The following is a 14,724-nucleotide window of genomic DNA, read 5'->3' as shown; positions in this document are numbered from 1 at the left end:
GTGAGATTGTGGAGAAAGAGGAATCCTTATTTACTAAAAATAAATCTACTATATGGCTCAGCTATACTCCTTGGCATCTGCCCAAAGGACACAGCATCCTACTCCACAAGTACTTTCTCAGCAATGCTCATAGCTGTCCTAGTCACAACAGTCAGGAACTGGGAAGAGGTTTCGACATTTGTCTGACGCAACTTTGATGTGCTCTAAAACTAGATTTCAGTGTCAATCTGAAACAATATTATGTAAGTTAATGAAAAACACTAAACTCTACTAACAATGCATGAAGTTATATTTCGATAAGTCTGTTGAAGTAAATGGCTTTCTTTATGACTACCATCCACCTGGATTGTATGGTTGGGTGTCAGCAGGAGAGGAGATGATTAGTCCTGCTAGAACTAGATGTCCCAGTGTGGAGTGGTACCCAAGGGGGGCTTCTACTTCTCTGAGAAGGGGAAGGGGTAATGGGGGAGGGATTTGTAAGGGTGGGACTGGGAGGAGAGGGAAGTGCTGCAATGGGGATGTAATGTGAATAAAAATAAATAATGCAGAACAAACCCTATTAAACATATAAATGTGGATCAGCATCTAGACTAATGCATTCGATTCACACACATACACACACACACACACACACACAAATATAAACACACTTTCAGTATATCTTTAGAGTGAGACTTAAAACTACAAATAGTTTAATCCTCTAATTTCTATTCTTTTCAATATTATTTTGACTATTGTAGTTCTTTTACATATAAATTTGTAATAAGTTTATTTCTACGATTTTTAGATATTCCACCAAGAATTATGTTGAATCTATATATTAGTTATTAGAACCACTATAAGTATTATCATCAGAAACATACTGTATCAGTTGTTTTATCAGTAATTCTTTTCCTCTGATCAGCATTTTATATTTTTTCAGCATATGTCTCTAGCATAAATTATAATGATTTCTTTCTAAGTGTCTTGTAGTATCTTATTATACTTAAAATTTTCAAGTTTTTTTCTGTTACAAAGAAACAGTATTTTTGCATAATGGGCTTCATTTAAGTATCACTCTCATTGAGTAATTGAGATTTTGGTGCATATCCATCAAGCTCTACAAATTGAGGCAATTCTATTTCTTCCCTTTCAGCTTGTTGGTTCATAATTTGTTTGTTTTACCTTAATGAAATGTTTAATTCATCCATCATAACAGTGAATAAAATTGTGAAAATAAATACTTTTCTTTGTTCTTCATCTCGGGGGGGGGAACATGTTCTTTTATAATCATGTATGTTAGGCAATGTTTGTAGATGGTTCTTAGCTATTCTTTATCAAATGAAAGGCAATTCTCTTCTTCATCAATCATCATGACTATATGATGAGTTTTTGTCTATTGCCTTTTTGAATCAATTGACAAAACTAAATGTATTTTCTTGTGTAAGTTTTCATTCTGGTTTTATTCTATTTTGCCAACAGATTTTTATTAAAATGTTTACTTGCTTTTGCCTCTCTAAGTCAGATTTCTCTTGGTTATAGTAACTTCTCTTTATGTATCTTACTTGGCTTTTACTTACATATTTTTCTTGACTAGGTTTTTGTCTGTTCCTAGTGGGATATTGTTAGACTTTCTTTTTTCCTGCATTCTTTTCTCTGGGTTTGGTGCCAGACAATGCTGATGTTCCCAAATATAATGGGAAGCCTCTGTTCTGTAGATTAGTTTGCATAGAATTGGTATAAATTATTAGTAAATCATGGTAATCTTAGATCAGTTTAGGTATTTACTTTTATATTTGGATAATATTTGTTATCTTTTTCATCAAATGTTAATTTTATTTTAAACTATTATTCATTTGAATAAGCTATTTTACTGTTTCCTATGACATGTATAATATGACAGGAAGAAAATCTAATGTTTTTTTTCTTTTTCCTTAAAGTTCAATGGGTTTATTATTTTAAAAATATCATTATTTTGAGCTTAGATATAGTTTCTCATAAAACAACACTCATTACAATGATTTTTTGATGAATATATCATAACAATCACTCAACTTTTGATGTCTTTGAGGTGACTGTTTTATTTGTATACTTTAATTAATGGTAATTTATTTTTATCTAGTCATGCTGATGGAACAATAAAATTTTGGGATGCTTCAGCAAGTAAGTTTTATATTTTCCTTCAACGAAAATATTTTGTTAATATTTATTGATAGTCATCTACCATCTTTTAATTAGAATAAATTTAATTTCAGAAATATTTCAGCATAATTATATTATAATGCTTTGTTATAATATTTATTTTATGTACTTAGATCAGCTTAAAGTATCTCTAATCTAACTATATTAAATAATATTAAATAAACAATTCTATAGGCACTCTTTCAGCAGTCCTTCCTATCTTTAAAAAAAAAAAAATAGCACGCTGCATCCAGAAAAGAACCAAGCTTTATCAGATTAACTGTTCCAGGAATTCCCTGTGTCCTACCTGTGTAGTGTTTGAGAAGGGCTTTTATTCCTCTGTTCTCAGCTTCCTATCCCACTCTATAGTAGTCCATGAGAATCAAGAGAAATTATTTGATAACACTAAAAATTCTTTTTAACTTTTATCAGTTAGGTAATTTAAGGAATAACATGTGGTCAATGTGCAAGGGCCTATAACCTTACCTAAGTCTTCATTATGCCCATATATGTCATTCCCAAAACATATTCTTAGGAAATTCGTGTCAAACTAGAAAATTTCTAAATGTAGTATAATCAAATGGTATTTTAGTTAGAAATGGTTGAGATTTATTTAGACAAGTAAGTTTCTGAAAGACTATTTATATTTATATATTTGTTAATCTTTCAGAAAGGATAATTTTAGTATTCTATTTAGATAGCCCATGCTGACCTCTATCTTAAGACTGTCATGCTGTAACCAATCACATTCTAGGATTGCAATTCTTTACTATCAGACTAAGTAGAAAGGATATTTTAATGGATTAACAACTAACATAAATTTTGTTAGATAGTTAAAACTTAGGATAGTAAAAAATAGGAAGAGAAGTTAGCAATGACTTTGAAGTTTCTTAGCAGATATAACCATGAAGCCATAATCATGAAAATAAGAAATACAAGAAAAACAATTAATTTGATACAAGGTGCTGCCTACTCTACAAGTCTATTTCAGCTTTTGCAGCTAGCTCAGTGATATCCTTAAAATCAGCAACACAAAAGATAATTCTTTAAAATTTTCTCATATTTTGAGATTTTTAAAGTCTAGAAGTACTTCACATTATTGACCATTTGACCATTTTAAAAAGTTCAGGCCAAAGACAGGTAGTGGTGGCACAGGCCTTTAATCCCAGCACACAGAAAGCAGAGGGAGGTGGTGGATCTTTGTGAGTTCAAGGCCAGCCTGGTCTACTGAGTTCCAGGACTACCAGAGCTACACGAAAAGATCATGTCTCAAAAAACCAAAGCAACCAAAAAGTTCAGGCCAGTTACTTTGTAGAATTATCTTGAATTGGACTGACCTCTTGAAGACCATTTATAAAACAAGCGTCTTTTTTTTTTTTTTGAGAAAATTGTATTTTTATTATGTTCTGAAGTAGAAATGGCTTCCCACAAATAAATATTATTAAAAACCATTTATTTATAAACCTAGAGTTTTATAAGCTTATACTTGACCCTTTCTTAATTAGGAACACCCAGTTGAGATCTTTCCTAAATAATCTGTTGAAAAAAATCATCTAGAGTATTGTATTAACCTCTTATCAGATAATTTTAAAGGGATTATTGTGAAAAAGCATGACATCATCTCACCTGGAGGAAACTTATTTCTTAAATTTTCTTATTTCTGGTTTCCATTTTCTTAGTTCCAATGCTCATAAACATTTTTTGTCTTTCTTCGTATAGTTTTCTCTTGATACTACTGCCACGAGGGCACTTCACTGAGGGGCTACTATATAAATGTAATTTTTCCCTACTTGAGTTGTATTCTCATGGTTCAACAAATACATTGAAGAAACTTGAATGATGTCTAAGAATTAAAAATCAAATTAGGAAATAACTACATATTATTATTTTATAGTGACACTGCAGATGTTGTACAAGCTAAAAACTTCCAAAGTATTTGAAAAGCAGAAGGCAGGAGACGGCAAACAGACGTGTGAAATTGTAGAGGAAGATCCCTTCGCTGTTCAGATGATTTACTGGTGTCCAGAGAGCAGAATATTTTGTGTCTCTGGAGTCTCTGCATATGTTATAATTTATAAATTCAGCAGACATGAAATTACAACAGAAATAGTGGTAAGTTACTTGAGATTTAACTTTTCTCTTTATAGTTCCTAAAAGAAAACAATTGTGTATTTGAACTACCACTTGGTATGGTTTTTAAGGCATCAACATTACAGTATATTGTTGAGGTGTGGCCTTGCTGTCTACTGTAATGCTAAATGTGGGCCCCCAAATCCTGGAGTCAGCATGTAGACTCAAGTGGCCCTGCCCCCAAATTATTTCTGACTGGTAAATAAAGATGCCAACAGCCAATAGCTTGGCAGACCCTGCCCCCAAGTTATTTTGATTGGTAAGTAAAGATGTCAATAGCTAATAGTTGGACAAAAGAAATATAGATGGGGTTTAGGTTTTCTGGGCTTGGGGTCAGAGATGAACCAGAAGGGGAAGAAGGAGAAGCCACCATGGGTTATGTGAGCCATAAAAACATGCCCCCTGAGAGCTGGCCAATTAGAGTTAAGAGCAGCCTAGATGAAACACAGTAAGAAGTAATAATTCAGGGTTATCTATAGGAAAGTAGATTCTAATAGAATGGAAGGTAGATATCTGCCCAGCTCTTGTGCTGTTTAAGGCTTATTATAAATATAAAGGTTGTGTGTGTCTTTTATCTGGGAACTTAATGGTCAAATGCAGGGAAGAAATCCCGGGTTAGGAGTAAATAATTTTACATAATATAATTCATATTTAATAAAATCTGTATTTTTAAATTATTGTTACTTAATATATTAAAAATTAGTTTGTTTTTAAATGAAAAGTTCTCTAACAAAACTTCAATGTCAAAATGAGCTAACTATTTTACATTAATTTCTTTACAAATTGAACTCCACATTGTCCTCTGTTGTTATGTATCTTTGTATGTCTTCAGTTTTGTACCTACTGACTAAACTGAGTCAACTCCTCCTAAATATTATCAATATAATAGTATGAGCATTATTTTAACTATAAAGAAAAATACTTATTATAACACATAACACATAACACATTTTAAAATTGTTATTATATATTGCATGCCTAAGCAAGTATATGCATATATGCATAAATGCATTTAATTAGTGTAGAGTTTTGCTTTTTGCATAAATGTCAAATTAGTGTAGGCTTTGTCCTTTTTAAAAATTTAACTTTTTTTGTTTTCTTGTTAATAATCTGTCATAAGTGATTATTTCTCAACTATAATAAAGTTACTCTTAATAGTTTTCTTAAGGAACAGCATTTTATATAGTGAAAAATATACCTTACCATTACACTTACCATTATAAAAACATTGCCTTACCATTACCTTACCATTACATGAAATTCTGATCATGCAAAACAATGGTGTCATTGTGGTATCAGCTACTTCTAAGTTAATATGCCTATAATTTCTCTAGTCTGTTCTATATATTTTACCATATTTTACCAGACTATAAAGATTATCTCACATAGGCTTTTTGAGGTGTGTGTTTTTACCTCAACCAAAAGTAATGCCATTCTTTTAGAGTATATTGACAGCTTAGGGATTGAGGTCACAGGTGCTTAAGGTGCAATCCTAACTTTACCACTGATTATCTCTCTGTGTGGCTCTGAACAATTAATAGGCAGTAACAGAGTCTAGGGACAATTTATACTCATACCCATATAATTTCCTATGTAAAAAACCAAAAAGTAGAGTATAAAAGTTAAGTGGAAATTTTCAGGGTAATTTGATCAGGTTTTTATAACGATGCTATAGCAGCATCAGCACTGTGTAGTAGTAAGTACTCAATAACTCAATAACCAAGTTGTCACTTGCAGAGGCTTCTAGTAGTTTAAAGATAATTATTATATTAAGTTTGGTAATATTGCTTTGTTCATGCCATATGACTATTACTATAATCAGTTTTACATATCAATGTACTCATTACAGTGTAAACTAAATAAATATAAACATCCACTTTAATTTCCTTCATTGGAGTAACTGTCAATTTCTCCTTTTATTTTAATCATGCACCAAATCAGAATTTATTGTAAGAAATTCTCTTAGTTGGGGTTTTTCTTACTATGATAAAGCACCATGACCAAAAGCAACTTGGAGAAGAAATTATTTATTTCATTCATACTTCCAGATGTTCTCAACCACCATAGGTCATGGCAGGAACTTAAGTGGTGTGGGAACTGAGGCAGGGTGTGGACCTAGAGGATAGAATTATACAGCACAGTGGAGGAACACTGCCTACTGGACTGGCTTGTTCCCCAAGGTGTGCTCATCCTACTTTCTTAAACAACTCAAGTCCATCTGCCCAAAGACGACTCCACACCCAGTGGGCTTCCCCCCAAACAATCACCCACAGTGGGCTTCCCCCCAAACAATCAGTAAGAAAATGTCCCACAAGTTTGTCTGCAATGTCACTCTGTTTGGGGAAATTTTCTCAATTGAGGGTCCCTCTTTCAAAATGACTCTAGCTTCTGTCAAGTTGACAAAACAACCTTGAGAAAGCAAAAGAATACTCATTACATAAAAATTTCTGCTATACAAATACGATGTGAAGGCAAATTCCAGGATGCGAGGGCACATACCTTTAATCTCTGCGCTTGTGAGGTAGAGACAGGTAGATCTCTGTGAGTTCCAGACCAGCCTGGTCTACAAAGTGAGCAGGACACCCAGGGCTACACAGAGAAACCCTGTCTCAAACCACTGCCACAAAAAGGAATGTATTTTTAATAATAGGTTTCTTTCTTTCATAGTTCTGAGGAATTAAAAATTATGTTTTTTTTGTACTGTTTTTGTTTTTTGTTTTCGTATTTTGGTGTTTACCATTGAATAGTCCATGTAACTTATTACTTAATGCAGATTGAAATAATTTAGAATAATATATAAAAACCCAGATTATATTAATGGGCCTACTATTGTTATTAGACTAAATTAAAATGACCTTTTTTAAGTCATTAGAGGTACGACTTCAGTGTGATGTTGAAGACATTATTACTCCTGAGCCAGAAGCAAGCCCTCCATTTCCAGATCTCTCCTCTCAGCTTCCTCCTTCAAGGAGTCTCTCTGGAAGCACTAATACTGTGTCTAGTGAAGGAGTGACAAAGGACAGCATCCCGTGCCTCAGGTAAGAACTGCTACCAAGTGCCGAAGCACACTTAGTTCCTGTCCAATGTAATGGAGAAAGTTATTGCTCTCTCGTTAGATGGGTTAGGAGAGCAGGGTTTCCTTTGAGTAACCTCCCCCAAAAGGCACAGTGTTTTTATACTTCATTTACCTATTACATTTTTCTCAAAATGATTCTAAAGAAAACATGGATTTTATAAAATGGGAAGTTTAACAAGGCAAAACCCTAATCTTTTTTCTTAATTAGTGATTATTGTTAAACATTTTACTCAATATATCGAAGTTGCATTTAACAACATAATAAAAAGCTTAGCATGTAAAGATCAAGGGCAAATTTATCTTGCTTTTATGCTTTTAATTTTATAGGATAAATAAATCATTACTTTTATGTTGCCATATAATTGTTTCTAGTGTTATATATTTGGAGAATTTAGCCTAAGAAAGAGTTTTTTCTAAGCCCCATAAAACAATATACCTATTACTTAAGGAATGGACAATTTGTTTCTTAATTTCTTATGCAAATATGTATAGAAACTTTAGAGATAAGTTTTCAACAGTGAAAGGTATATAATTAGCAGTAATGCATAACTTCTAATTTTTTAAAACATTTTCATCCTGAGTGAGGTAACTCAATCACAAAAGAACACACATGATATGCACTCACTGATAACTGGATATTAGCCCAGAAGTTCAGAATACCCAAGATACAATTTGAAAAACACTCTTTGAAACTCAAGAAGAAGGAAGACCAAAGTGTGGATACTTCGATACTTCTTAGAAGGGGGAACAAAATACCCATGGAAGGAGTTAGAGAGACAAAGTTCAGAGCAGACTGATGGAATGACCATCCAGAGACTGCCCCACCTGGGGATCTATCCCATAAACAACCACCAAACCCAGACACTATTGCAGATGCCAACAAGAGCTTGCTAACAGGAACCTGATATAGCTGTCCCCTGAGAGGCCCTGCCAGTGCCTGACAAATACAGAAGTGGATGCTCACAGCCATCCATTGGATGGAGCACAGGGTCCCCAATGAAGGAGCTAGAGAAAGTACCCAAAGGAGCTTAAGGGGTTTGCAGCCCCATAGGAGGAACTATATGAACTAGCCAGTATCAGTATCCTCAGAGCTCACAGGGACTAAACCACCAACCAAAGTGTACACATGGAGGGACTCATGGCTTCAGCTGCATATGTAGCAGAGGATGGCCTAGTTGGTCATCAATGGGAGGAGAGGCCCTTAGTCCTGTGAAGGTTCTATGCCCCAGTATAGGGAAATGCCAGGGCCAGGAAGCAGGAGTGGGTAGGTTGGAGATCAGGGGGAGGTGGGGAGAAGATAGGGGATTTTCGAAGGGGAAACTAGGAAAGGGGATAACATTTGAAATGTAAATAAAGTAAATATCTAATAAATTTTTAAAAAGATTTTCAAAAAGGAAGAGTAAGCATTAATTAATTGGAAGAAAAATCTATAATCAAAAATTATTAAATTTTAACTAGTGAAAATCTCTTATAAGTTCATGTATATATTTATATTTGTTTATTTGTGTGCATATACATACACACACACACACACACACACACACATACACACACACACCATGCTGTACATGTGATAGTCACAGGACAACCTGTAAGAATCTGTTCTCTCCTTACATCTTGTGGGACCTGGGGATGAAGCTTAGTTCGATGGCAGGACCTTTACCTGCTAAGTTACTGTGTCAACCCATTTATATTTTAATTTTTCTTTCATATCAGTTTCCTTCATTTAGTTGAGTTCAAAGGATGTGAAAACCCTTCCAGGTCTACCCTCTGACTGCTCCACATCCCATACCTCTTCCCTCCCCCCCCCCCACTGTCTCCAGGAAGATCTCCCCACCCCACCCCATACCTGACCTCTCCACTCCCTGGGGCCTCCAGTCTCTTGAGGGTTAGGTACATCTTCTCTGACTGAACCCAGATTCTGCACTTCTGTGCTGTATACATGTTAGGGGCCTCTTATCAGTTGATGTATGCTGCCTGGTTGGAGTCCAGTGACTAAGGTCTCAGGCATCCAGGTTAATTGGTCCGGGAGGGGGATAAAATCTGGAATGTACAAAAAAAGATGAAACACAATTAAAAAATATCTTGTCAGACATTTTAGGATATAGGTATTACATAAATTGTCTGATGTATTAGGTACTTTACTATAACATATGCTTTATTTTATAAGATTTTTGTTCAGCAGTGTGTAATTACTTGATAATATAAGTGTCCTGAGCACATTTAGTGAAAGATAACCTACTGTGTAGTTTTTGGAAGGCTACACATATTAAATTTATTTCCATCTTTAAAAAAAAGAATGTGAAAACCAATAAAAACACTGGAACATTTAAAATAGCACCACAGACCAATTTGTTTGTAAACAAACAAACCTATTACTATTTGTAAACAAAAACCTATTATTGTTAGAGCACAAGTCTTTTAATTACTTAGATATTTATAAAATAGAGAAGAATTGAGGATAGGGATGATGGAGAAGAACAAGTGAAATAAAGGTCTGGCTAGTATCAGCAATTATTGAAGTGTAAAAGCATTGACTTGACAAATACAGAATTAAATTTCAAGGATTATTAAAAACCAAAAGAAAAAAAAATCCATGGCCAGGTGTGGTGGCACACGCCTTTAATCCCAGCACTTGGGAGACAGAGGCAGGCAGATCTCTGAGTTCGAGGCCAGCCTGGTCTACAAAGTGAGTTCCAGGACAGACAAGGCTACACAGAGAAATTCTGTCTTGAAAAACCACAAATATATGTATATGTTCTCAGTGCCCAGAGGTCAACTACACACAAAAATCTAAATATTATTCTATTAATTAGACTGCATTATAGATGGATTCTTCAGATGCATATGATGCATACTTCACTAAATCTTGGCATTTGTCCCTTTGTTTAGCTGAAGTTGGATACTTTTATATACATTAGGTAGTAAATAATCATTTTAACTAGCTAATTCTCTACTTTTAAGAGTATTCTAATTATTATCGATATATATGAATTTGTACAATTATTTCTATTTATACTTATGTGTGTTCAATGAATATTTATCATTGGCCTTGTTAAGAGAATAAGATTTAAAGAAAAGACTTGAAATAATTAAGAGAGTCAAAAAATATATGGTGGAATAAAATTCTAGACAAAAAAAAAAAAATCACAGCTATAGCAATGGGCTTGGGTGCTTGGCATGCTAAGGAAATAGTTAGGCCAAGACAGCTAGAGCTCAGAAAAGTGTCATAATAATAAGAATAGATGTCATATAGATGATAGAGGCCTAATAATAGGGTATTATGAGAGCCTTACCATTTACTTCAAGTGGGAAGTGGGAGTCATTGTAATGTTTTGATTAGAAATAACATGATTGGACTTAAATTTTAAGTAGATCAATTTAATAAGTGAGTTGGACATGAGTTTGAGAATGGAAAGAAGAATAGAAGCTAGGGACCAGCTATAAGGCTATCAAAATAATCAAGATTAAATAAAGGGATAACTTATTTATTGTTTCAAATAAAACATCAGTTTTATACATTTAAGTTTAATTGAAAATAAACAATGACTTTTATAACATCATTGTATTATTAGAATTGCAGAGGATACATATTCAGTTTCAAATGCTGTTTGTTATTTACTTGTTTGTGTTTTTATTTGGTAGTTGTAAGATAATAGCAGCAGAGAAGTAAAAGTTACTTCAGATCTGGATATATTCCCAGAGTAATATTGATGACATTTCATGATCAACTGATAAATATAAGAGTGCAGTAGTGAGGGCTGGGCATAGTGGCACATGCCTTTAATCCCAGCACTTGGGAGGCAGAGGCAGGTGGATTTCTGAGTTCAAGGCCAGCCTGGTCTACAAAGTGAGTTCCAGGACAGCCAGGGCTATACAGAGAAACCCTGTCTTGAAAAACAAACAAAAAACAAAACAAAACAAAAACAAAACAAAACAAAAACAAAAAACAAAACGAAAGTGTAAAAAAAAAAAAGAGTGCAGTAGTGAAGTGTGACTGTAAAATTTCTCTGTATGGCTACAAGTAGAGGAGGGTTGTCAGAACAACTACAGGTAGAGTAGATTTAGAGAAAAAGAGAACTGGTAATGGATATGTTGAACAACTTGTTGGGTGGTGTCTTAGTCAGGGTTTCTATTCTTGGACAAAACATCATGACCAAGAAGCAAGTTGGGGAGGAAAGGCTTTATTCAGCTTACATTTCCACACTGCTGTTCATCACCAAGGAAGTCAGAACTGGAACTCAAGCAGGTCAGGAAGCAGGAGCTGATGCAGAGGCCATGGAGGGATATTACTTACTGGCTTGCTTCCCTTGGCTTGCTCAGCCTGCTCTCTTATAAACTTAAGACTGCCTTGATCACTAATTGAGAAAACGCCATGCAGCTGGATCTCGTGGAGGCATTTCCCCAACTGAAGCTCCTTTCTCTGTGATAACTCTAGCCTGTTTCAAGTTGACACAAAACTAGCCAGTACAGTGGTAATTTATTGGTCATGGTCCTATTTTGATTTCTGTTGATGTGATAAATCACCTACCAAGAGTAATTTTGGAGAAGGAGGGGTTCAGCTGGTTTATAGGTTATAGCCCATCAGTAAAGGGAAGTCAAGGAAAGAACTCAAGGCAAGAACTGATGCAGAGAACTGATGCTGGCTTGCTTCCTCTGACTTGCCTTGCTATCTTTCTTAAAACATCCTAGCCCACCTTCCCCAAGATAGCATTGCATGTGATGGGCTTGGGCCTTCCTATCTCATTCACAATTGAGAAAGACCCCCACAGATATGCCCATAGTCCCATCTCATGGAGAAAATCTGTCAGTTGGGAATCCCCTTTTCCAGATATATATATAGGTTTGGGTCATATTACCAAATATAACTATATAGCAGTCATTCTTTTTACTGCTATGCTTTATAACTATATAGGAAATATCATTTATTTTAAAGCACTGTCCTAAAATTTAAAAAAAAAGAAAATGTTTGCTAAGTTAAAGTTGTAAAACTTACTAAAAAATTACTGAGCAAGTATGTGTTGCTTGGTACATCTAATAGAATGTCTGTCCATATACTTACCCCCATGTTATATATTTTTGAAGCATAGGTCTATGTAAATTGTGAAGATGCATAAGTATGCTAGAGATGTATGAGATATTATTATGTTTCCTCTTTCTTCTAGTGTTAAAACGCGGCCAGTGCGAATGCCACCGGGCTATCAAGCAGATCTTGTTATTCAGTTGGTGTGGGTAGATGGTGAGCCTCCTCAGCAAATTACCAGCCTTGCTATAAGCTCAGCATATGGAATGTAAGTGATTAAGCTAACTTCCTGGTTAAATAATTTTATTACTTGTTTTCTTTTCCTTGGTTTCATATTAGTGGTAATGTCCTATTTTAGATTTTTCTTTTTGGATTGATTTGGATTTTCTGTTTCTTTTCCCATTATGTTTCACTTTGGCTACTTTCTTTTGACCTGTCTTGTAGTAGAATTCAACTCAAATTTGTCTAATGTGATAGTAGATCTACCAGTGGTATTTGTTTCAGTGATACTTGCAAATAGAGCAAGTTTTAGATTTCTGATGATAACTGACTCTTTTATCCTTCTCAAGGATTCCTTGTCTCAGTTGTAATGTACTTGTATGCTGTTATCCACAATCCCCATTAGTTGATATGTAAAAACATGAATTATTTTCTACCCTACCTTTAAGATGGGTGAGTTCCAGCAGTTTCAAGATACCTTTTCAAAAGATTGGCCTTCAAAGACAGGGAAGAGGACTGTAAGAATGAAGAGACTGTGGTTGTGTGCCACTTAATTCAGAAGATAATTAAAGAAAACATTTTCCATGTATGAGAACTCCACTGAGGAACATATAGCAATATGAGAATGGCAGCTTGGGTGGTTTGTTATAGAGCTTTGGGTGTCAAGAAAAAAGGAAGGCAGGAAGGAGGGAGGGAAAGAAGGAAAAGAAGGAAGGAAGGAAGGAAGGAAGAAAGAAAAGAAAGAAAGAAAGAAAGAGAGAGAGAGAGAGAGAAAATTCCCCACCTTAAATCATTAGCAGAGTAAATTCTACCAAGTATTAGAAAAATAAATAATATAATTAACAGAACCTTTCTGAAATTTATGAAAGATGAAATCATGCTTGTCTTATTTTATGAGGTAACAAATTTGAAGATATAAAAAGGTTATTACAAGAATGGAAAATTATGTCTATGACTTATATGAACATGAATTTAAAATTCTAACCAAAATATAAATAAATCTATCAAGAAAATGATAAAATTATTCATACTCAAATGTCATTTATATCAGGAATGCAGATTGTTTTACCATTTTAAATTAATCAAGGCAATTTATCAACTTAACAGAATAAAGCAGTGTAAAAAGAAACCTTTATTTGCATGATGTAAGTGCCATCTCAGAGGTTTAGTGCCTTGGTCTGCTAACATAGGCTGAGTCCTGGAAGCTTCTAGCCTCCATACAAACTAATCTAGACCTAGAATGTTTTCAGCATCTGAGACTTACTGCTGAATAAGCTCACCCTTTCTAGCACTTTCAAACTCTGGCTAACTGGTTCAACTCAGCTATTCTGGCTCAAAACTCCTCTTCAGGCTGACTGATTCGAATTGGCTTCTCTTAGCTTCTGTCTGAATTGCTCTGTTTGGCCTTGTACTATCTTGGGAAATCTGTTCTAATCTGGCTCCTTCTGTCTCCACCAGTGTCTAGCTTGTTCTCTTTTCAACCTATCTCTGTAAAATTCTCCTGGTAAAACCTCTCTCTCTCTCTCTCTCTCTCTCTCTCTCTCTCTCTCTCTGTGTGTGTGTGTGTGTGTGTTTGTGTATGTGTGCTGTTCTATCTCAAGTCACCTCTCTTTCCTTTCTTGTTAGAGTTTGTCAAAAGACCCTCACTCACAAAGACCACAGAGATCACCATTGCTGAAAACAGCAAGAGGATTTTTATTGATCCAACATGTTAGGGACTCCCCTCTCAGTATGCAAGCCAGAGGAGAGACACAGAAAAAAGAAAGAACACACTTTTTATACCTTGTAAGGAACAGATTTGAGCAACAAAGTAGTAGCTGGCTTATTCTCATTGGTGTAGCAAGTAACCTTTTTAGTGACTACCTCTGGCCTAGTGACTTACTTTGCTTGCTCCCATGGTGAGTTATTATGATTTTTGNCAGCAAAGTAATAGTCTATTTTGAACTTATGGGTCAGCTATGAAGTCATGGCCATTTTTTTCTTTTTTCAATTTTTATTAGGTATTTACTTCATTTACATTTCAAATGTTATCCCCAAAGTCCCCTATACCCTCCATCCCCCTGCTCCCCTACTCACCCACTCCCCCTTCTTGGCCCTGGTGTTCCTCTGTTCTGGG

General features: G+C 34.8%; 1 protein-coding gene across 1 annotated transcript in view; it reads left to right on the top strand.

The window, feature by feature from the left end:
* The window catches only part of Stxbp5l (syntaxin binding protein 5 like), a 290,875-nt gene that overhangs the window by 168,724 nt on the left and 107,427 nt on the right, over window positions 1-14,724 (top strand). Inside the window, exons 13-16 of the mRNA XM_021209026.2 lie at window positions 2,102-2,142; window positions 4,055-4,272; window positions 7,156-7,328; window positions 12,532-12,657. Of these exons, the coding sequence (XP_021064685.1) occupies window positions 2,102-2,142; window positions 4,055-4,272; window positions 7,156-7,328; window positions 12,532-12,657 (558 nt within the window). The remainder of the gene's footprint in view (window positions 1-2,101; window positions 2,143-4,054; window positions 4,273-7,155; window positions 7,329-12,531; window positions 12,658-14,724) is intronic.

This window comes from Mus pahari, chromosome 12, assembly GCF_900095145.1.
Source record: "Mus pahari chromosome 12, PAHARI_EIJ_v1.1, whole genome shotgun sequence".
NCBI classification, from domain to species: domain Eukaryota; kingdom Metazoa; phylum Chordata; class Mammalia; order Rodentia; family Muridae; genus Mus; species Mus pahari.
This window is presented reverse-complemented; position numbering and strand designations above follow the sequence as displayed.